The sequence below is a fragment of the Natrix helvetica genome (assembly GCF_964273705.1).
Source record: "Natrix helvetica genome assembly, chromosome: Z".
Classification (NCBI taxonomy): Eukaryota; Metazoa; Chordata; class Lepidosauria; order Squamata; family Natricidae; genus Natrix; species Natrix helvetica.
Window position 1 is genome coordinate 116,387,273 of NC_138554.1, and position 23,582 is coordinate 116,410,854.

The window sequence follows — 23,582 nt, forward strand, 5'->3', positions numbered from 1 at the left end:
TTGGAAGGACTGGCTAACCCTCCCTCCCCTGCCACTCCAGGAGACTCCACGTGGCCCGTTTTGGATGCCAGATAAGTGCAGGGCCTGCACGGAGGTTCTGGGAGAGTGAAAAATGGGTGTACCAGAAGTACCGGAAGTCCGGAAACAGGTCCTCCCGGAGACTCGAGGAAAGCCTCTGGAGCCTGAAGAGGGTGAAACACACCCCCTGTAGTGCAGGAAGCTGTCTAGACCACGCCCCCATGGCCACACCCACTCAGCAACCAGGCAGAGAACCAGTTGCTAAAACTTTTCAAACCCTCCCATGCCTCAGACTCAAATATGTGCTTTTGAATTATTTATATATTTTTTAACGTGATGTAATGGTTAACTCCTTAAATACATGGAGAATATCTTTATTAATTCTAAATAACAATGAATTTAATTCAGTTCAGGTTTTTACCTCAGTCCAGGCAAAGAACTGGAGCATGGTCCATAGCATACTGTTCAAAGGCTGCATGTATGATGTAGATCACGATTTTCTTAGGAAATTTAAATCTTTCCCAAATGTGTTGCAGATTGCTTTACTAAGATTTAGCTAGTCAAAATCATAAATTCCCAATACTATTTCCATATCAGAAATATTTTATTTTACCCTATTTTTGGAAGGATTAGTAAATGAAAAGACAGAGACTTAATCCTGTAAATTAGTGAGAATGTATTGTAAGGATATTCATAAAAACATAGAATACTATAGACTGCACATAGAAAGAGAGTGTATTAAATGGATGAATTAAAATACATCCCACCTACCTAAAAAAATCCTACCTAACTACTCTCTCTCTCTCTCTCTCACTACTGTATTTCTCTCTCTTTCTGTCCCTCTCTGTCCCTCTATCTATCTACCTACCTTTTAAAAAATTTGCCTCTTCAAAACCTTGGTGCGTTTTATACTCTGGTGCATCTTATACTCCGAAAAATATGGTTTAATATTTATAAATAGCTCTCCTTGATCCCAAATAATGAATTAATTTTCAAATATTAATGCAAAATGCATGTTAACTTGTTTCATTTTATTTTGTTGATTTTGGGTTATACTTTATAATTCTAGCCATAAAATATATTGTTCATATTCCATATCAGACAATGTTCAAATCAGAAAATATTTTAATTCTGCCTTGCTTATTGATGAATATTAGAACAAGTAATTCTTGTAGCATTACAAAACAAAAAGAACTGATTGAGGAGATGTATTTCCTTCTAATGAAAACAGTGAACAAACCTGAAAAATGCTAAACAAACCTGTGTAGAATTTCACCCAATTAAAAAAGAAATACCAAAGATTAGGAACAAATTTATCTGATGACCTCATTCTGCTTCACTCTCTTTTATTATTTGCCTCATGAGAAGCCAGAATTGACATATGATATAGTTCCGTCTATGATAAACAAAGAATTTTGTGTGTGTGTTTATAGCAAAGATTTCTAGTCAGTGTAGCTTGAACAACCAAATTCAAAAAGCATGGTTCCTTATTTATTTATTTTTAAGAGATTTGTAAAATTGCCCTTCACATAATTCTTGCCTCTGGGCAGCACGCAATAATACAACTGGGAAAAAAATAAATAAAACAACAATAAACTATATCAAACCAAAATCAGTAACCAAAATCAACATATAATGAATACATAATCAAGTCTAGTTGTGTTAAGTCCTTGCGGCTACAATGCGATTGACTATCATTGCCAGCCCCTGATTGGTTGAGATGCGAACAGCCAGCTGGTGAGAGAATGCAGCCATTCTATTGGTTCAGCGTCTGACAGTTCTAGTATAAAAAGGGCTGTCTGTTGTCAAATGTTGCTGTTTGCCGGGTCGAGGTTTGCCTTACATTTTGTCGTGTTATACTGTTAATAAAGGTTGTGTTAGCTTCAACCTGCCTTGCCTCAGTTCCTGTCTGCCTCGTTCTCCCTATAGAACACTGGCGACAAAGGTGGGATCAGGACTGAGATAAAGGAAAAGTGAAGTCACTAATAAGAGGCGACAAGAAGTCGCTCCAAGGCTAATTCCTCAAGTTCCATCCTTCTAAGGATGGCTAATTTACCAGCATTCATGGCATTCAGCCCGGCCACTGAAACATGGGACACCTACCTCAAGCGGTTTGAGTGCTTCCTGGAGTCAAATGACTTCACCGGTTTGTCCAGTGGCCGTAAAAGAGGATATTTTCTCAGCGCATGTGGCCACGAGATGTTTGGAACAGCCAGGGCTTTAGCAGCCTCTCAATCTGTCCATTCGATGCCTTGGGAGACTCTTTTGGAGAAACTTAAAAATCATTGCTCTCCAACTCCCTTGCGCATAGCCAGACGTTATGCTTTTAGGCAGAGGACCCAGAGAGAAGGGGAATCTGTGAGCGATTACATGGCTTCCCTCAGAACAGTGGCCCTGCACTGTGACTTTCCTGTGCTGGATGATGCCCTGTTAGAACAGCTGGTCTGTGGTATCAAAGACCTCAGACTTCAGCGACGCTTGGTGGCACGAAAAGAGCTGAGCCTTCAGGCAGCCGTGGATGAAGCTACGGCATATGAAATGTTGGACAAATCCACCACAGAAATTCAGAGATTTCTGCCACCGGCCACCCATGCCAGCAGGGGCCATGCTGTCCACCATGAAGAAGACGAAGAATAAGACTTCTCGGACGAGGAAGAAGAGATTAGCTGCCTCAAACTGGCCACCAGAAAAAAATGGACTCAGGCTGATTTTTTACCTAAGGCTGGTTGCCTGAGTTGTGGCGGGAACCATGCAAGGTCAGTCTGCAGGTTCAAAGCCGCAATATGCCGTTGGTGTGACAGGAAAGGACATTTAGCCAAGGCAGAGCAGCCATGCCAATCGCTGACCCACCTCTGGAGTGCGCCGGGTCTAGACAATTTGTAAAAAGACTTCCCAAGCACCGCAAAGACTGCTTTGCCATCACAGGTGACCAGCAGCACCCCAATTGGGCTATCAGCCATGCGTCCCTGACCAAGCCTACCCATAAGATATACCTGACTGTGCGCATAGAGTGAGAGCCCTGCAAGATGGAAGTGGACACTGGCTCTTCCAAATCTCTGGTCTCTTGGGCTACTATCAAACGGATAGTACCCAGCCTGACCAAAGCTCAACTCAGACAGTGCCCACTTCGCCTTAGAGACTATCAAGGACAGCCAATACCCATTGTGGGTGGTGGCACATTCACTATAGCCAGCAATAACTTCCAGGGACCTCTTCCCCTCATCATTGTAGATGGCCATCTGCCCAGCCTCCTGGGGCTTGGCTGGTTCTCCGCATTGGGGCTCAACATCTCCGGCATCCACTCCGTTGTTCCAGATTCCTTCGCCGCACTAGCCAGCGAGTTTGCGGACGTATTTGACAACAAGCTTGGTAAATATAATGGGACCCCCATTTCTTTTAACCTGGATCCCCAGGTGGTGCCAATATGTCTAAAACCCAGGAGAGTGCCTTTTGCTCTTCGGCCCAAAGTAGATTTAGAGCTAGATCAATTAATAGCACAAGGAGTGCACGAAGCAGTAGACCACTCCCCCTGGGAGACCCCCATAGTAATACCTATTAAGCAGGATGGTAGCATTAGAATTTGTGGGGATTTTAAATGTACCATTAATAAAGGGTTGCAAGCCAACCCTTACCCAGTGCCAGTGGTTCAACATCTGCTCCATTCCTTGGGCTAGGGAAACATTTTTGCAAAGTTAGACTTGGCACAAGCATACCAGCAGCTCCCGGTGGACAAAGCCACTGCCATGGCTCAAACCATCGTAACGCACTGGGGAGCTTTCAAATGTAAACGCTTGCAATTTGGGGTCAGTGTAGCCCCGGGTATTTTCCAGAGCCTAATGGAGCGGATGCTCCAGAGGCTGCCAGGGGTGGTACCCTATTTTGACAACATGCTTATATCTGCTTTGGATCAAGCTGAGCTCGTCGATAAATTAAAAGCAGTCCTGACCGTTTCTGCCAATGGGGCTGAAACTCAAACAAGAAAAGTGTAGGATAGGGGTCCCCAGTGTAGAATTTATGGGGTATATAGTTGATTCCAAAAGCATCCGCCCTACTCCGTCCAAGGTAGAGGCAATTAAAAAAGCCCCCCACGCCCTCCTGTAAGGCTGAACTGCAAGCCTTTCTGGGGCTGCTTAATTTTTACTCCATTTTTTTACCCCATAAGGCGACTTTGGCAGAGCCTCTTCATAGGCTCCTGGACTCCAAGACGCCCTGGCATTGGAGGTCTAAGGAATCCCAAGCCTTTAGGGCAGTTAAGGATGTCCTTACATCCAAATCTTTATTAGTGCAATACAGTGATCGCCTCCCATTAACGTTGGCGTGCGATGCATCACCTTATGGCATTGGGGCCGCTCTGAGTCACATCCTACCTAATAGGATGGCTCAATTTGGCTCAGAAGTCCAAATTGCCTATTATTCGTGCACGCTCTCAGCAGCTGAAAGAAATTATAGTCAGCTGGATAAGGAGGCCCTAGCTGCTGTAGCAGGGATAAAGCGGTTTCATGATTACGTGTATGGTTGTTTTTTCACTTAGTGACCGACCATAAACCCCTCTTGGATCTTCTGGCTGGGGATCGCCAGACTCCTCAGATTTTATCTCCAAGAATGTCCAGATGGACAGTCTTTCTAGCGGCGTATAATTATCAGCTACAATATAGGCCAGGAAAATACATGGGGCATGCTGATGCCCTCAGTAGCTGCCCTCTGCCAGCGCCTATTTGGGACCCTGCTCCTACAGTTTTGGTCCTCTTAATTGAAAAGTTGGCCATGCCAGTATCCGCCCAGGATATTGCCAGGCTCTCTGCAACAGACCCCATATTGGCTCATGTTTTGGACTGGGTGCGCAGGGGGTGGCCACAGGGGCCAGTAGATCCTGAGTTTCACCCCTATTATATATGGCAGCATGAGCTGTCCGTCCTTAACAGGTGCCTGTTATGGGGCAATAGGGTGGTAGCTCCTCCAAAGCTTAGGTTGCCAATTTTAAGTTGCCTGCACACTGCTCACTCAGGCATTGTGCGCATGAAGGCTTTGGCCCGAAGCTACGTGTGGTGGCCCAAGATTGACCAGGAAATAGAAAACTGGGTAGCCACCTGCCAGCAGTTCCAGCAGTTTAGACTGGCTCCCCCTACTGTGCCCATTAGGGAATACATGCCCGGGCTCCATGGGCACGAGTCCATTTTGATTTCGCCGGCCCGTTCTTAGGGCAGAACTTCTTGGTCCTCGTAGATGCCTACTCGAAGTGGGTGGAGCTGGCACTCATGCCATCCACCACTTCGGAGGCCATAATTAGGGTGCTGGGGAGGCTATTCGTGACCCATGGGTTGCCTGACGTGGTGGCTTTCAATGGACCCCAGTTCATGTCGGCACCCTTCCAGATGTTTTTAGGCCAGCATGGCATACGACACACCCCGATGGCCCCGTTCCACCTGGCCGGAAATTTGTGCTCATCATCACAGATGGTTCATTTACTATCCTGATCTAGCATATGAGAGAAAAGCCACAGCTCTATAGAAGGCCAATAAAATCAAGGCTATCGGTACAATGGATGGTGATAGAAGTGGGCCAGGCAGAACTCACTTCAAAAAGCACCCTTAACTAAGGCGTGTCCTATGCCCCTTAAGGTGGTATTCCTTCATAGAAGGGACTAGAATTAATATTTGTAGCTGAGGGCAGAGCTTGGTTGTTTTCTTTCAGATGTTTCTTTACCATACTAGCACTGAGTTTGGATAATGAAACATCTGAAAGAAAAAAGTCAATCTCAGAGAGCACCAAGGACCACTCAAGGGACTTGCATCATGCCCACACTGTGTAGTCCCTGAGACAAAAAAAGACAACATCTAACACTTTTTTCTATGTTAAAATTATTTCTAGATATCAAAATCCCTTAGATTTTAAATCCCATTTTATCTCAAGTCACCCCTTGCTGGGGATGTGCTTCCTAGAGGGGAAGAAGAGGAGGATGCTAGTTGGAGAAGTTTATGTTAGACCATGTGTTGCATATTTCAGCAAGTAGTGAGCAATTACTGACCTTGGAAAAAAAGCTAATTTTGTTTATAGTTATGGAATGAAGAGATAAATGTTTGGAACTTTAGATACAGTGAAGAGCTACCAAATTTGTTTATATGTGAAATTTGGAAATCACTTTATATATTTTCTTTTTTATTCTTAATTTACTCTTTCTCTTTTTCTCTATCCTTGTTTTTTTTTACTCATTCTCTTTTTAAAATTTACTTCGTATTAGGTTTTACTATTATAAATAATTAGTGACACACGGTGTGTGTGTGTAAGAAAAAAGCTAAAGATCAGAATGAGTGGGTGAATAGATGATTATTGAAAAATCACTGAGTAATAGACTAAACTAAAAAGTTGAGAAAAGACCCTGAAAATAGGCAATAGCAAATAATACCATATTGCTGCCAAAAACCCCTACTATGAATGTGTATTCACCAGGAATTTAGCTCAGCTGAATGGAATCTTTACTTTTATTGTACATTAGTATTTGGCTGGGAGGCAGAGAAGCTGTAGCCATAGATGCTGCAAGTTCTGTAATTGCCAGCATCACGGTTTGTAGGGGATTCTAAGAGCTTTACAGCAGGATTACAACTTCCTGCCTCCACTTAAAAAAAAGGAAGAAATATGTTTCTTCAAGACAATTCTGATTCTAGGCAGGTTTTCCCAATTTCTTCTTCCTAGGACCGAGAGATTGCGTGCCCTATAGAAGTAATGGAACAGATATAATAATCATGAGCTAGAGCAGTTAAATTGAGAGCAAAATTGAGAGTTAAGTAAAAGAAAGATGAACTAAGACCGCAAACTCGTATAAAAATTAAAGGCACAGAAATAGAAACAAAATCAGTTAACGACTAGCAAAATTGTAACAGCCCAAATTCACATACCGGTAGGTCAATTTAAAAAGTAATATTGTACAGATGCCTAGTTTTGAGATTCTTAGAAATCTAGTATCTGTGCTAGGAATAGTCTTAAGTAAAAAAAAAGGCTCAGATCCAAGTGATCCATGAGCAATAGATGTTTTAATTTTCATTACAACATCATAAATCATTAGAAGTTGTTGCCAATACTGTCATATAAGACAAAATACCTTGTTCTTGGTCATTGACAAAAGGGAAAAAAATAATTAATCAAATCATTGCTCTTTGAAAAAAAATCTTACCCAATTGTAGAAGATCAAAAAGAATATATCTTTGATAATTGTGGGAAGTGCAATGGATTAATTAGTGGCAAGTTGACAATTGGCAAAGTGAGACATTACATTAATTGTATCAAAAACTTTCCCATAATGCTTATAAAATGAACCATTGTAGGTATAAATGTAAAAGCTGCAATGCTCTATTTACCTAAGTGAAGCCATGAAGCTGATTATTGAGTTAAAAATAGTAAAATAAAATGTTATTTAAAATCAGAGAATAAATGACCATGGCAACCAGAACCAGCACGTAGAAGGGGGAAAAAAAACCCTGAAGGCAATGACATTAATTCAATGATATAAAGATATTCCAGAAGCAAAACCAATGCTACGTGATTGCAAAAGTTTATAATTCCAACAGAGTAATAAATTTAATGAAAAGGGAATAGAGCAGTGATGGCGAACTTATGACACGCGCTGGCCAGCTGAGTTCACCCTTTTTTAAAGCCATTTTTCACCCTCCCCAGGCTCCAGATGCTTTATAGGAGCCTGGGGAGAGTGAAAATAGCCTCCCCCACCCCCCTGGATGCCCTCCGGAGGCATCAGGGAAGCCTCCGGACAGTCCCTGAAGCCTTCAGAGCGCTCAAAACGATCCTCCGAGCAAACCGGATGTGACTTCAGCTGGTCCAGAATGTGGCCGCGCGGGTTATCATGGGGGTACCTAGGTGCTCCCATGTTACACCTCTTTTAAGCAGCCTGCACTGGTTGCCGGTTGTTTTCCAGGTGCGATTCAAAGTACTAATTATGACCTTTAAAGCGCTCCATGGCTTAGGCCCAGGGTACCTGCGAGACCACCTACTGCCACCAATAGCCTCCCACCGTCCAGTGCGATCCCACAGGGTCGGCCTTCTCAGGGTGCCATCAGCTAGACAGTGTCGGCTGGCGACCCCTAGCGGGAGAGCCTTTTCTGTGGGAGCGCCTTCCCTCTGGAATGAGCTGCCCCCGGAGCATTACATAATCCCCGACCTCTGGTCCTTCCGACGTGCCCTAAAAAGTTGGCTTTTCCAGCAAGCCGGCCTGGCCTGTTAATTTTATCTAATTTTTAAAATGTTATTGTTATATTAATTGAGTTTGTTTTTTGGATACCTATCTAATTTCCTTTTAACTTTTGTGATATGTGTTTTTTAATGTTGTACGCCGCCCTGAGTCCTTTGGGAGAAGGGCGGCATATAAATCCAATAAATCCAATCCAATCCAATAACAATATCTTATGATTGAAGGAAGATCTGCTGTTTATCTGATTATTCAAGTAATCTCAGCTATCGTTCATGCTGTTATACAATTTAGTAGGAGTACTAGTCAGCATAGCCAAAGATTGTGTCTTTGGGGATTATGGAAATTAGACTTCACTGTATCTGAAATAGCCGAGGCTAGTAAAAGCTGAATCAGAGTAACCAGAAAGGGTGAATATCTGGAGATACTAGCCTGGGGAGACCTGATTTGCACAATAAATTGGGATGATTCTAATGGTATTTTCATCACCCTTTTCTACTGCTAAGTGTTTTTGTCAAGCCTCATATTAGATTGCTTAGTGTCCTCCAAATATTCTTGGTTATACAGAAATACATTTAAGAATTACTAAGCATTTTCATTAACAAGTAAAAAACAGATAAGATTTTCAAAGTTTGTTTCTTGTTCAAGACTGTTATTAGATAAAGCTTTTATTTTCTGTAAACCTGGATTTTCTTTAGATAGCTAGGTTAAACCAACACAGATATTCTTTGTTCACATTCAGTATCATAAAGACTAATTTTTCTGCAATTCAATGTTGTGCTTCAGGAAGTACTTTTAATTGCACAGAGTATGTACTAATTTTTTTGGAATTGATGGTTATAGATTGTATCAGTGGCATTTTGTTTTCTAGTGGGTTGTATATTTCTTAAACAGAGGGAAGAAGCATGTAAACTGTATATCATGGTAAATAAAATTTCCATGAAAAAAGAGATTGAGAAGGGGAAAAACTATCTATTGTTTTTGAGCGTGCATACATATTTAATATTGTTGTCTGGGTAACAGTATAAAAGCCTTTGACTCAACGAAGAAAGATTGATTGTTATCTTGCTAAGTTTGTGCACTTTGTCTTATCTCTTTTTTTCACATTATCCCAATCATTATGGTTAGTAATTGGCTGGTATTGATTAATAACTGCAGAAAGTAAAACAGAATTATAGAACACTACCCATGTTATTACAGTATATATTGATTTAATTTGCACGTGGCTTTGTGCTCAGCAAGATAGATTGAGCAATTCTTTCTGTTACTTGAGATTGGGTGCAATAATGTAGAATTGTGCTCTATGATAAAAAAAAACCCTATTCTCTGCCACTCCCGGGTCCTATCATCAGTTTTGCCCTATAACAGTAGAGTTGTTAAAGGTGCTTTGCCTAGTCCACTGTATTTGTGAAGATTAAATGATACAACCCAATTTAAGAAGAGGTGGTATTCAGCCAGTTCTGACCTGTTCTGAGGAACCGGTAGTGGAAATTTTGAGTAGTTCAGAGGACCAGCAAATACCATCTCTAGCTGGCTCTGCCCCCATCTATTTGCTGCTTTCCGAGTCCCAGATGATCAGCTGGGCCTTCTGTTGCCCTGCACAGGAGAATGGACTGGACAGCAGGTTAGTGGGGTGGGAAGGGAATGGGGATTTTACAGTATCCTTGCTCTAGAGTGGGATGGAAATGGAGATTTTACAGTATCCTCGCCCTGGAGTGGGGAGGGAATCGGGATTTTGCAGTATCCTTCCCGTGCCATGCCCACCAAGCCACACCCACCAAGCCATGCCCACAGAACCGGTAGTAAAGCTTTTTTGAATCCCATCACTTAATTTCAGTACAAAGCATTTGCAGTTAGACCCTGTTTCTAAATAGGCTTGTGTCTCTCTAAAAAAACCTAAAGCAACAAAAAATTATTGAGGTCAGGACTTGTGGATGGGAAGAATGATTTGAATCTGAAACATTTCCAGCTCAAAACCTCCCATTTCAAGTTTGAAATACTTCTTTGGAGTTTCAAATGAGCTTTTGCCATTTGACTATAAGTGTTTTGAGCTGTTCAAGCAGACTATTTTGATCTCAGAAACATTTGGAATTTCTGGAGCTATCCATTCTAAGCTAAACAAAAACAAAATTGGTTATATACTAAAAAGAGCTATTTAGAGCTCAAATTGTTATATGCTCTCTTATTAGATTGTATACCTTTCTTGATAAATCTTCAGAATAGCCTAACAGATCAATTTCAACAACCAGCTTTACTATGAATCCATTGTTGTACTAATTGTTATTAATACATTATTCCATCACACTGGATGCTTCCCCTGTCATTAAGAAGCAAGGGACAGCTCATAGGAAATACAGTAATTGTTGCTCATAATTAAAAATGGCAAAATCTATGGACTGAGAAGAGTATAGTTTGAAAGAATGGTCATAGGAAAATATTTCTTACACACATTTTTGAACCACATGTCCCCAAGACTAGTCCATCTGTTTCATAATTTGTAGTGGGCCAAGAACCATAAAAGTAATGTTTTGTTCTGTTTTATTTCTGCTCTGTTCTGTCTTTTAATTTTTTTTGTTTATATCTATTTGTACCAAAAAAAGTTTTGTTCTATATTTTTCTTCCCTTTCTTCCCCACACTGCCAGTTTTGTTTTTCCCCCCTTTCCCCCTTTTTCCTTTAATTTTGTGTCCTATTTCTTAATAAAGTTTTAATTAAACTTTATACTTAAAATTAAGTTAATTAATAGGTTTTGAGAAAAAAAATATAGAATTAAAGATAAACCAAAAGAAAAGAAGAGGGGAAAAAAAAAGAAAACCAAAGTTAAATAATGTATAAATGATTTCTGATCTTTTTTTAGTAGATAATTGCACTTGTATTATCACTTCTCTTAGATATTATGTGAATTAGCACCTTATTTAATTCACATCTTACTTTATCTTAAAATGCATAAATCATCATTCAGCAAAAAAGTCCATGTATGGTTTCAGCCTTTCAGAAATGCTTTTTTTCTTTGACCAAATAAGTCAGTTTTGCCATTTGTGTGATTATTTTCAATTCAAACCCATTTCTCCACTATAGATATTTCAGTATTCTCCTATCATTGTTCTTACAATAATTTTTCTATAATTGCCATATACTAAATCAGCCTACTATGAGTCTTTTCTAATTTCTTGTCCATAACTTCCAATAAAAAGAATTTTTTTCATATTAATCTTTAAAATCATTTGAATTTTTGTTTGAATCTGTATTCAAAATGTCTTAGTTTCTTACAAGTTCAGCATGTCTGATTAAATGCCCTCTCATGTTTTTCATGCTTTGCCACACTGGTTTGAATACCTTTGAGTATTTTGGTTATTTTTTCAGTTGTTATACCAATTATACACTTTTATAAGCAATTATGACAAAGTAAAAATTAAACATCCAAATTTATCCAAAATGAAAATGCATCACTTTGTCCTTCAATCTTTAATTTGTTTTTTTTTCCTGCTTCAAATCTTAACAAACACTTATACATTTTTGTTATTACATGTTTTTCATTTGTACATAATTTGTACATAATTCATTTCTGGATTTTAACCATTGATTCATATTTGAGATTAGTAGTAGTGAGAAATTCTATAAAATATATTTAATTTTTATCCTGATCATTCCCACAAATATATTCCCATAAAATTGAACTTCTTAGCCTTACTGGAGGGATCTTCATTTGAGAAAGAGAATGTTGACTTAGATAAGCAGAACAAAGGCCAATCTTTAGCACCAATATTATGACAGATCTAGACCACACAACTCCTGCAATCCTCTGCAAGAGGGATGTCAACTTCATCTGGTAGACCAGACCATGAAAACAACTCCACAGGAAGTCTAAACTACTTTTATTGAGATTGGCTCTACTAACAGAATCTTATGCTGTGCCTCTTTTTTCTTTATTGTTCTGTGATTAAGGAAGTATCTTTCTGAGCAGCTCCCAAACATTATCTAGATATTCTAGAGTTTAACAATTTTTCAGGCCCTTTTATATAGGGATCGTCTTTTGCAGATCTCCATCAAGATTATCTTCCTTGCTCTTTATACTTAACCCCACTTTGACTGTATTTGCTAAGAGGGTGAGATGGAAAACATCAGGTGTTGAAGATTCAAGTAGCTTCCATCAATAGAATTTTCAGGGTGAAGTCCATTTCCTGGTCTGGCCTACCTTGAAAGACTAAACCAAAAGAAAAGATAAACCAAAGAGCCATTGTATCTGGAAACAATGGACAGAGTACCAGGTTTCCCTGGAAAGTACCTTGAGAATAATGGCCTATTTAAATTTACTTTTTTTTGCTTTGGTCATAGTCTGATGTTGGAGCCCTGGTGTGTTTGTGTGTGTGTGTGTACGTGCGTGCGTGCGTGCGCACGCACACATACACGTACACACACACACACACACACCAAATTTAACAATCTAGTTGAGGAATACCAGCTATGTTCAATGATAACATAGGGCTTTAAGCAGAAAGAGATGCTATGTGGAATGCACTACAGTAAATTTGTGATAGCTGTCATAACGTTTTCCTGTCTATTTCACTGACCTGAGAATGCACTACTGTATCTTCTGAATGCAGAATGTAAGAATAGAGTTCTGTGCACTTTGGACTCTGAACTAGTCTGTGATTCTCCTTCATCTAATCATTACTTTATGAATACTTATAGGAAGGTTTGATTGCTGTACAAATCCTCCAGGACAAGACCATATAGGAGCATCTTGTTGACTGATTATGGGCTAAAATTTCCTTCTGAGAAGGAAAGAACCCTTCTAAAGCTGAATATGAACCTGAGTCAGAGTCCTGGTCAATCTATTCTACAATTCTGATTGGAATGATGGTGGTTTCCTTCTGATGTCAATGTACATATGCAGATAGAGTTGTTGGAACTTGTACCTGAACATTACATGTACAAATGTTCAGCATGCATTTCAGGGATTTTCAATCTTATCAAGTATCTGTCACCATTCCCAAAGAAAAAAAATTAAACACTTTTCCTTAACATTTTTTATATAATTTAATTTCAAGTTATATAGATGCTATCTAGGAATGCCATTTGGCACCTAGACCATTCATTGTCAGCAGCTTCTGATATATGCTGATCCCAAGCTTTATCCTATCCTATGCAAGGATCCTAAAGTTCTGTAATATCTAGAAAAAAAATCTAAACTAAACAAAAAACACTGAAGGGGCCAAATTCAAAAGATATAATCTAGTCCAGTTATATACCATATTTTTCAGACTATAGGACACACCGGAGTGTAAGACGCACCAAGATTTTGAAGAGATTAAAAAATGTTTTTTCCCTCTGCAGGCCTCCCAAACCCTCTTCACGCCTCATTTTTTTGTGAAAAACAGGGCATGCAGAGTTTCAGAGGCCTGCAAAGTGTTCCTGGGGCTGCCACCCCCTAAAAATGAAAAAAATTTTTTTTCGTGAAAATGGGCCTGTTTTTTTGGAAAAAAAAAACAGGGTATGTAGAGGCTTTGGGAGGCTTATAGAGTGCTCCTGGGGGCTGGCAGGGATGAGCAAAAAACGCCCTGTTTTTCGCTCATTTTTGCCCCCCCCAGCTGTAGGGAAGCACTTTGCAGATCTTCCAAACTCTCTACAGGTCCATTTTTGTGAAGGGGGCAGGATTTTAGGAGGCCAAAAATGCTGTATTCAGTGTACAAGACGCACTCATATTTTCACCCACTTTTTTTTGGGGGGGGGAAGGTGCGTCTTATACTCTGAAAAATACGGTAGTCTGATCAAAATTTCAATATAGAAGTTAGCTCTTTCCCACCTTGATGGAGGAAAAAAATTCTCCAGGGAAGTAAATTGTTTCATTTGAAAACTTAGAGAGCTTTTACATGCCTGAATGGAGACGTTGAGTAGCAAAGTATTTCCCCCCCTATCTGCCATAGGTTTGAGTTTGCTGCTGCCCTCATCATCCTTTGTTCTTCACAAAACCTTCTCCTCATCCTCTCTGTGAGACTAAAAATGTCACTCCTTGATGACGTAGTTTTCTTAAAAATTTGGCCTATTTATTGTAATGAATCCAGCCTCCAGTATCGGTCTGTTTTGGAAGCAAAGCTCCTTGACAATGTTGGCATGAATCTGTGCAAAAGTTGAATTCCTGCATTCCTGACTAGTGTGAAAATTATACCACTTGGAGCAGTTATTTGGGGAAACGGTTCCTTCTTTTTAGAATATGATTCTCACTGGCCAAAAAAGATTGACTTTCTTGGAAGAACATTCAGAATGTTTCTGAACTGCTTTGTTGCCATCTGTGGGAGAAATACCAGATGGAAATAATAGGGAGCGAAGACACATCTCTTGCAGTGGGAAACCAAATCATAAACACTACTTATGAGCACTGGCAAATCATCCAGGTAGTATGTAGATTCATTAAAAGGTTCATTTTTGAACCAACTATGTCAAACCTAGAGAATGTGTCCAAAAACCAAGACCCATGGTTCCTGTAGAATGGAAATTTGGCAAATTTTAGGGAAAAAATTGTGACATAAAAATTATTGTAAAGCAATTTATGACATAATACAAAATGTGGTAAAACATTTCCTTTGCTATACATGGACTATTTCAAAGGCAGATAGGTTTCTGTATGCATCTAACATATACAGTGAAGGCTGTATATTACAGGTAGGTCCTCAACTTATGACCGACTTTAATGATCATTTGAAGTAATGATGGCCTCAGAAAGGATGCTTTACAGCCTCTAAAGCACTCCCAATCATCATAAAATGTTGTAAATCCCCCCTCCCTGTCATATAACTGGCTTTTGGGCACTTTGCAACTGGCTCACATTTACAACTGGTTGCAGTGTCTTGCAGTCATGTGACCACAATTTGTAACACTTTTTCTCAGTTTCCAAGGAAAAATGCCCATTGGAGTAGATTTAACAACTGTGTGATTTGCTTAATGATTGCTATAAAATGGTTGAGAAATTGGGCTTAATCCTATTAGTGCCTTGATTTACAACACAAAATCCAATGCTAATTGTGGTTGTAACTTGACGACTACCTGTAGAAGTTGTGTCATGGTTAAAGATATTGAGGAATTTGGTAAGGAAATGTCTCTGAAAAGATGAGCTAAGGGGTTACAAGTTGTCTAATAAACTCCAAACCTGGTCTGAACAGATTTCAACTGATTTCATTTTCCTACATAATTTAAAACAGATTATTATCAATATGGTTCTCTCTATACACTTGCCCTCTAAGTATATAGAAAAGAACTCTTTTAATGTTGTTTGTCTGAAATACTACCCATAATCGCTTCATCTTGATACACCTGATTCTTACTTCAAAACAATTTTTAAAGATAAGTATTTTGTAACTTTATATTTTAAAATGTAAATTCATAATTTAAATTATCAGGCATCATATGACAGAAATACATTTGAGGATCATTTCAAGATTCTACATTTAAATTCTACAGAAATATGTAATATGACAAAAATAGAATACTGAACATTTCTCCCCTCCCCTCTCCTGTCTTCCTTCTCCCTTCCCCTCCCTTCTCCTTTTCTCCTCCCCCCCTCCTCTCCCTTACTGAAGAATATCCCAGTTCTTTATACTGTAAGACCACATGTTGAAAAACTGTAATGCTGTCTTTGTTGAAGTAAGTGCACTTTTGTATTTGAAATGCATATAAAAAGTTTACTAATCCTTTCCACTTCCGGTGCTATTCTAGGGAAGACTTATGTCAGCATTTTTTTAAAGAGGCCATCAAGGAAGTTAATGCATTTATAAAGAAAAGGCTGAGCTTCCAATGTCTTGAGCAGAGTCTTTGAGTATACCCATTTCAGGACTGGCAATAAGTTCAGGATTCCCCATTAGTTGTAGATGTGGCTCCATCTTCCATTTCACATTTATTCATAGCCTTTCTGTCTGAAGATAGATACCCAAAATGCTTATAGCTAAAACATACATGCATTCAAAACTAGATAAAACACAAGTCAATAACAAACCATTGTGGCCATTCCCTTCCTGCTTCTCTTTCTCTACATCATTCATCAACAGGAATATTATTCTGGGTAATAATACATGCATATTAACAGTTACATATCATATAGGATCACCAATTTTTGCTTGGTATGGTCTGCAGCAGAATTCTATCCCAGAAAATCCAAAAGCTGAAATCAGTAACCTTATTCTGAATTATTTCACAGTGTTCCTCCCAGGCTCAACTTGTTTTTGTCTCTTGTTGGCAGAAGTCATGAAACGATCACTGATATCATGATTCTGAGCTTACACCAATTTGAAGAATAATGATAAGAATCAATAATGCAATAATGATAAGAAATTCTATGGGATCACTTTTGGCAAGCTCATTTGATTCTCATTTTGTCACTTTATCTTTCTCTCTCTCTCGATTGAATGATTTTGTAGCCAGTAAATTAATAATAGTAACCAACTATTTTCCATCTGCAACTTGTGATGGCTCGCTAAGCATTTGGCAGTGCCTGCCTGGATTTGGCTGGGCTCAAGATAAAGCTGTTTGCAACTTTGAATTTGAAGAGAGTCCTTGGCTTTTAAAAGGTCTCAGAGATCTTCCCAGGATTGACCCAGCCCTTTTTTATTTGTATCTAACAGACAAAAAATGGGCACAGTATGTTGCACCCAGCTTTTGTCATTTATCATTTTGACTTAGCTGTAGATGCCCTTGGCCACACAGCTTAAGATGTGTTTAGCAGGGACGTGCGGTCAGGGGAGGCAGAGGAGGCAGAGCCTCACCTCTCTTCATGAAATAATAGTATATAATATTATATACTATATATATATATAATATTATAATATTATATACGTCCGTCCGGCCGCGCCTGGGAGCTGGGGAGGCAGAAATGTCGGCGCTCCCAGATGACGAAGCCACGAAAGTGACTGGGGGAAGGTTCTCGTCATTCCCCAGTCGCTTTCGTGGCTTCGTCATCCGGGAGCGCCAACAACATTTCTGCCTCCGCAGCTCCCGGGCGTGGCCGGACGGATGTAGCCAGAGTGACGCCGAGGCGGTCCAGGCGGACGAAAGAGCGAATGAGCGAGCGATGGAGGATCAGGCAGCCTGATCCTTGGTCGCTTGCCCGCCGGACTGCCTCGGTGCCACTCTGGCTACCTCCATCCGTCCACGCCCGCGAGCTGCGGAGGCAGAAATGTTGTTGGCACTCCCGGATGACGAAGCCACGAATGCGACTGGGGAACGACGAGAACCTTCCTGCCTCTGCTGGACTTTGTGCGCTCCTCACGACTGCAATATACGTCCAGAAGCGGCTTTTGTGGCTAATGGGGTTTGGGCTTCCAGCCCAACAGCCCCTGCCACTTCTGGACGTCTATTGCAGTCGCGAGGAACGCGCAAAGTCCAGCAGAGGCAGGAAGGTTCTCGTCGTTCCCCAGTTGCTTTCGAGGACTGCGGAGCGCGAGCCGGCGGAGCACGCTCAGGAAGGCGGGGAATGGGATCACGTGTGCTGGAGGCTGAGGCAGCCTCAGCCTCCAGCACACGTGGTCCCATTCCCTGCCTTCCTGATGATGTCACCAGCATCACCAGCCATAAACCTCACCGCACATCACTGGTGTTTAGTATTTTGACAATTGTTTCTTGCTTTGAGATTTCTTCAGTCAGACTTCTTGCTTTTGGTTCTTCCTAATTAAATGTATGCCTATAAAGGTGATTGATGGGCAGCTGCTCAAGATCTTGTGGTCTTGTTCTGGAGGTTTGTGGTTGGATAACTAAGATCAGCTCAATTCCCCTCTCCATGTTGGAATTTAGCAATTCATCTTGATAGAGTGGAATGGAATAGAATAGAATAGAATTCAATTCTTTATTGGTCAAATGTGATTAGACACACAAGGAATTTGTCTCTGGTGCATAAACTCACACTGTACATATAAACAGCAAGTAATCGTCATAGATCATAAATCATAGTTACAATCGTTAATCATTACAAACAATAATTGATGAATCACAAGAAACCAATAAGAGAAGGCAGTAGGAAAGATGAGAAGATGAGAAAGATGAGAAGTCTTGTGGGAATTGATTATTCAGCAGAGTGATGGCACAGGGGAACAAAATACCTTTGTGGCAGTTGTTTTGGCATCCAGTGCTCTACAGCAGCATTCTAAGGGGAGAAATTGAAATAGATTATGACCATGATTTGAGAGGTCTGCAGATATTTTCTCAGCTCTCTTTCTGGTTCGGGCAGTATACAGATCTTCAATGGAAAGCAGACTGGTAATGTTTTTTCTGCAATCCTAACTATCCATTGAAATCTGTACCTGTTCTATTTTGTTGCTGTGCCAAACCAGGCAGTTATTTAGGTACAAATGACAAACTCAATCATTCCTCTGTAGAACTGCATCAGCAGCTCCTTGGAAAGTCTGAGCATTCTCAGTTAATGCAGGAAGAACATTCTATTTTGGCTTATTGAATTAGCTGAGAAGTTGTTGGTTTTGTTTTGGTGAAACTTTTTGGTGCCACTCCAAAGAGTTTTCTGGAGGCATTTTTTATTTTACTATATTATCAATCTCTGTATTTATGTTCTAAAAATTAAACCATTGATTAAAAACCAAAAATGATTGAAAGAAGAAAAGGTTTTGTTGAGCAATGTGTGGATATAGATAGATACATATGTAATTTTAAAGAAATAACCATTTTAAGTATTCATATTATGAATAATAACATATGTATTGGCAAACATAATATATAAGAAATGACTTATATTGCTTCAGTTCAGTTCAGAGCTTGGAATGCACTGATGAAGCTTCAAAATTAAATTATAAGGAATATAGTAATACATTAAACTATGGCTTTAAGCAAGAACTCAGACATAATAGTGCTCTGGATATTATTAACATTTATGACTTCCCTTGTAAAAAGTCAAGTGCACATGTGTTTGCTATAAAATACTCTTTGGAACCTAATTGTATACTGTTTTGTGTGCCATCATTTTTATCCAGAGACTGGGTTTATGTTTTAAAGAAGATACTAAACCACAGGTGTATTTTATTCTTAAACATGTTTTCTGCCTAGTTCCTCATCTCTTTAGCAGCTGTGCTGTAGGATTGTCTGCCTTTCAGTTGTTGGAAATCACAAAGAAAGCTTTGCTCACGGAGAACTATTCTACTGAGAATTATTCCTGTATTTTAGCACAATTGACAACCAAAGACAAGCTAATTTTAATAACAACTGAAGGGCAACGAGATTACCTGAGATCTCCTTCATGCAACAAAGTGCGGAGAGAAGTCTATAAAAACCTTATAAAGGAGTTAAAAAAACTTCTCTGGTTCTTCTGAGGAAGAAACAAATATGTCCTTTCCTCTTTCTTGATAAGAGTGATGATGACATATCAAGAATTCATTTTTAAATATTGTAATCTGGCAACTGATGAATATTTAATATAAATTAACAATTACAAAGAAATTTAGTTTCCTGTAATTAGTCTCTGACTCTTGTATTGATTCTGTCCAGTCAGTCTTGGATTGAGTTAGATAGCTCAGAAGTGGTTTGCCATTGTCTCCTTCCTAGGATTGAGAAGGTGTAAATCAGCCAAAGTCACCTAGCCAGCTTTGTGCCCAATGTGGGATACAACTCTCAGTCTCCTGGTTTCTATCTCAATGGCTTAATTTCTACCAAACGAGATAACTTAAGCTAAGTTATCTTGTCATTATCTAGTTATCTAGATCATTAATATGATTCAGTGGTTGAAGCAAGTTAAATCACCAATTCCTTGATAAACAGAATGGATAACAATTTCCAGAAAGCAGTTGTAACAAAAATAAGAAAGTACAGATAATCCTCACTTAATATCCATTTGAAATTACAACAGTGCTGAACAAAGAGACTTAGGGCCATCTTGAAGTTCTGACTGTTGTAGTGTCCCTGTGTGCTCATGTTTAGCGCATTTGAACTCACCTGCACTTAAACTGCCTTTTGACCACTCTTCTTCTTACTGTTGCCAGCTGAACCTGCCCATTGTCACAGTGCCCATGACACAGCATACCACTACTGTGCTGACCGGGCCCCTCTTTGATGCTGCCTCCTTTTGTGCCAGTGCAATGGAGGCTTCTCTCATGCCCTGCCAAAGCCTCAATTTGGAGGACAAGGTGCAAGACAAATCCTGGCTGCATCAGTGTAAAGGAAGGGGCACAAAAGAAAGTGCTTGCCAGTACAATATTGTTGCGTGGTGTGGTGGGCACTTGGGCAGCAGGAGAAGCTGGTGGCAGGAGTAGGCTGGCAATGAAGGGGACAAGGTTGGGCGATAGGTGGGTAGGGAGAATTGAAGAGAAGGCAATTCCTTATCTTACCAAGCATTGTAGATAGACAGGACCAAGCCAAGGATAGCTTGGGTCCTCACCTAACAAATAGTAGAGTTCATTTAGCAACATAATACAATGACACACTGGGATTGACATTGTTAAGCAGTGTGGTCATGTGACTTGCACTTTATGATCATATTGCTTAGCAGTGGAAATTCTGATCCCAAGTACTGTTGTAACTCAAGGACCACAGTATCTGTATGTTCTTAGTCCTCAAAGGTTTATTCATACTAGCAATAGTAGAGATTACAATGGACAGTATTTTGTGGACCCAAGGCCAAGGGCATTAATATTTTAAAGGACAGTGAGATCTGCAATGAGATAACAGTTATAAAAAAGGTCAGAGTAGAGTTATAGATATAGTAGAACCAGGGACGTGCGGTCAGGGGAGGCAGGGGAGGCAGAGCCTCACCGCTCTCATCATGAAAAGAAAAAAAAAAGGGAAAAGGGAAAAGGCACACGTGGTACGATTCCCTGCCTTCCTGAGTCAACATGAAGGGGACCGCGGAGCGCGCTCCGCCGGTTCGCGCTCCGCGGTCCCCTTCATGTTGACTCAGGAAGGCGGGGAATGGGACCATGTGTGCAGGAGGCTGAGGCAGCCTCAGCCTCCTGCACACGTGTTCCCATTCCACGCCTTCCTGATGATGTCACCAGCCTCACCAGCCATAAACCTCACTGCACATCACTGAGTAGAACCAAGGTTTTCTAGCTACCCCTTCCCCCCCCTGCATTTTGTGAATTCTATTTAAAAAATAGGAAATTCTGTAACGAAACCTGCTAGCTATTTTCTTTAGTCCCCAAAGACAGAAGAGGCAAAAAGAGTATAACTGGTGTGCTGCTATTAGCAGTCACAGAAAGCAGAATTTAAACTATGACTTAATTGCCTGGAACTGCCTAAATAAATCCAGGCAGTTTCTTGACAATATTTTCCAAAGTGGTTTTCCATTGCTGTTTTCATAGGGCTGAGAGAGACTGATTGGCTCAAGTTTTCCACATGATTTTATGCTTAATGTTTTCTGGTTCTTACGCTGGTGCCTTTACCATAGGGCCGAACTAACTTATTATGCTCATGTTTTATTTACTGTAACATTTATACAGATCACCACACCAGTTATGTTGCTGCTTATCTGTTGCATTGTTCAATTCATTCAGGATGATTTTATGTTTTCCCCTTACTGTCAGATTAAAAAGGACTTTGTTACATATAATATTGCAAAAATTTATGTAATAAGAAGGAATCATTGGCATTAGATTGTTAATTGGTCACAATTTAATGTGTATTTTGAATGCCTTGAGTGCTTTAGACTGTTTTTGTAGTGTATCAGTGTATGTACCCAGCTCCATCATGCTATTTAACAACTGAGTTAATATTTGTATATTATTTGCTTAAAATTTTATCAAGCTGGCCTTAAGGTTTAATGAATTACGTGTACATCTAGGTTCAGGGTTTTCCAAATAAATATTGTGCTGTTGTTTGTCCAGCCACTTATAAAAATGAATGAAATGTTATGCATTGCATTAAAAGGTTCCAGAAATCTGAGTTTTAAAACATATTTTTTACCTTAAGTGATGTTAGATTAAATGTCAGAATGCTTCTTGGGTGAAGTGAGCTTCACATTCTGTGCTTTGCATTCACAAAAGAGGTGTTGATTGCACCAATCATGGCTTTGAAAAGCATTTCCAGGCAATTTTCTCTCTGTGGAACCTAGAAATAATTTTAAAAATAAAGAGAGTGTGAGGGCGTGTGCTTTCCTTTCAAAAATGCCCACTTTGTTGTAGCACATAGATATTGTATGAAATTGCTTATATGCACATGACACATGCTCTTAAGTCAGAAGGTAGGATGCCCTGAAAACTTGCTAATATTTAGGAGATGCAAAGAGTTTCAAATTAAGACATTTCTGCTCAAAATACTCCATTTTGAATTTGAAACACTTTGAGTTCTGAATATTTGAGAAGTACTCCAATCTTACAACAGATACTTTGAATTTCAAAAGGGTCAAAAAGCATGCTTCCTGATGTCCATGAGCATTATACTGGGGATTTTGAGAAACTCACTATGTCTGTGCCCTGAACTCCTATCCCCTTCTAAGGTTGTATGAATATTTTTAAAAGGGCTGTCAAGGGCTGGATACGTCACACTGTGGCCACACCAATGCATGGTTTAATGAAGGGGAAAAAAGTCGCGATACGTCATGTGATGCCACCCTGATGCCACAAATTTCTCACCCCTGATTTATAATATGCCAGAATCCCTCGTGACCAGAATGATTACTTCCACAGAGCTAATCACCTTAGTATGAATGAATATTTAAAATAAAGATGATGTTGTGCAGAAATATTTCATAATGTGTTAATATATACAAGAGGATTAAAATGCCAAAAGCAAAAAGAAATGAGTTCTGCCGCATATTGTTTGCTTTATCATATTTAGAAAAAAGTAGTACATTTTATTACCAAACTGATTTGCCTGGATAATACTGTTTGTGAGACAGTGATAGCAGTCATGGAATCAATATTGTATAATAAATTTTATATTTCATTTGAGAAGAGGGCTTATATAAAAGCAACCAAGTTATCCTTAAGTGTAGATGTTGTATGCATTGTGATGAGAAAAATATTGCATGTGAAAGAGAGGCTTAGTGGATTTACCTCCCAAGCACATATATGAACACACATTAAAAATAGTTTCTATCAGGTTTATACACAAATGGTACTTTTTACTAGGTGATTAGCACAGAGATATAGTGAAAAATAATTGTGTGTGTATAATTTTTCTCGTGAGATGAGAGGCATATAGATTTGATAAATAAAAACATATTTTTCCTATTGTTTCAGTGATCTACTGTCTTCAGAATATCTTGAGAGGCATATTGACTGCAATGGGAAGACGGTGGAAGTTAAAGTAAGACTTTGCATACTGATACTTATTTTTGCTATACTGTTAATGTGATTCAATTACCAAGTTGTGCTGCAAGTGCTGTTGTTAGACTCCGATCCTAGGCAGCTGAGGTGGTTTTTAAGTGCTGCAAACCTTGTAATTTT

General features: G+C 39.6%; 1 protein-coding gene across 7 annotated transcripts in view; it reads left to right on the plus strand.

The window, feature by feature from the left end:
• ADAM22 (ADAM metallopeptidase domain 22) overlaps positions 1-23,582 on the plus strand; it is a gene marked incomplete at its 3' end in the record, with an annotated part of 169,159 nt that overhangs the window by 45,007 nt on the left and 100,570 nt on the right. For all 7 annotated transcript variants that reach the window (XM_081969875.1, XM_081969869.1, XM_081969870.1 and 4 more), the window contains exon 4: positions 23,376-23,442. In XM_081969875.1, the coding sequence (XP_081826001.1) occupies positions 23,376-23,442 (67 nt within the window). The remainder of the gene's footprint in view (positions 1-23,375; positions 23,443-23,582) is intronic.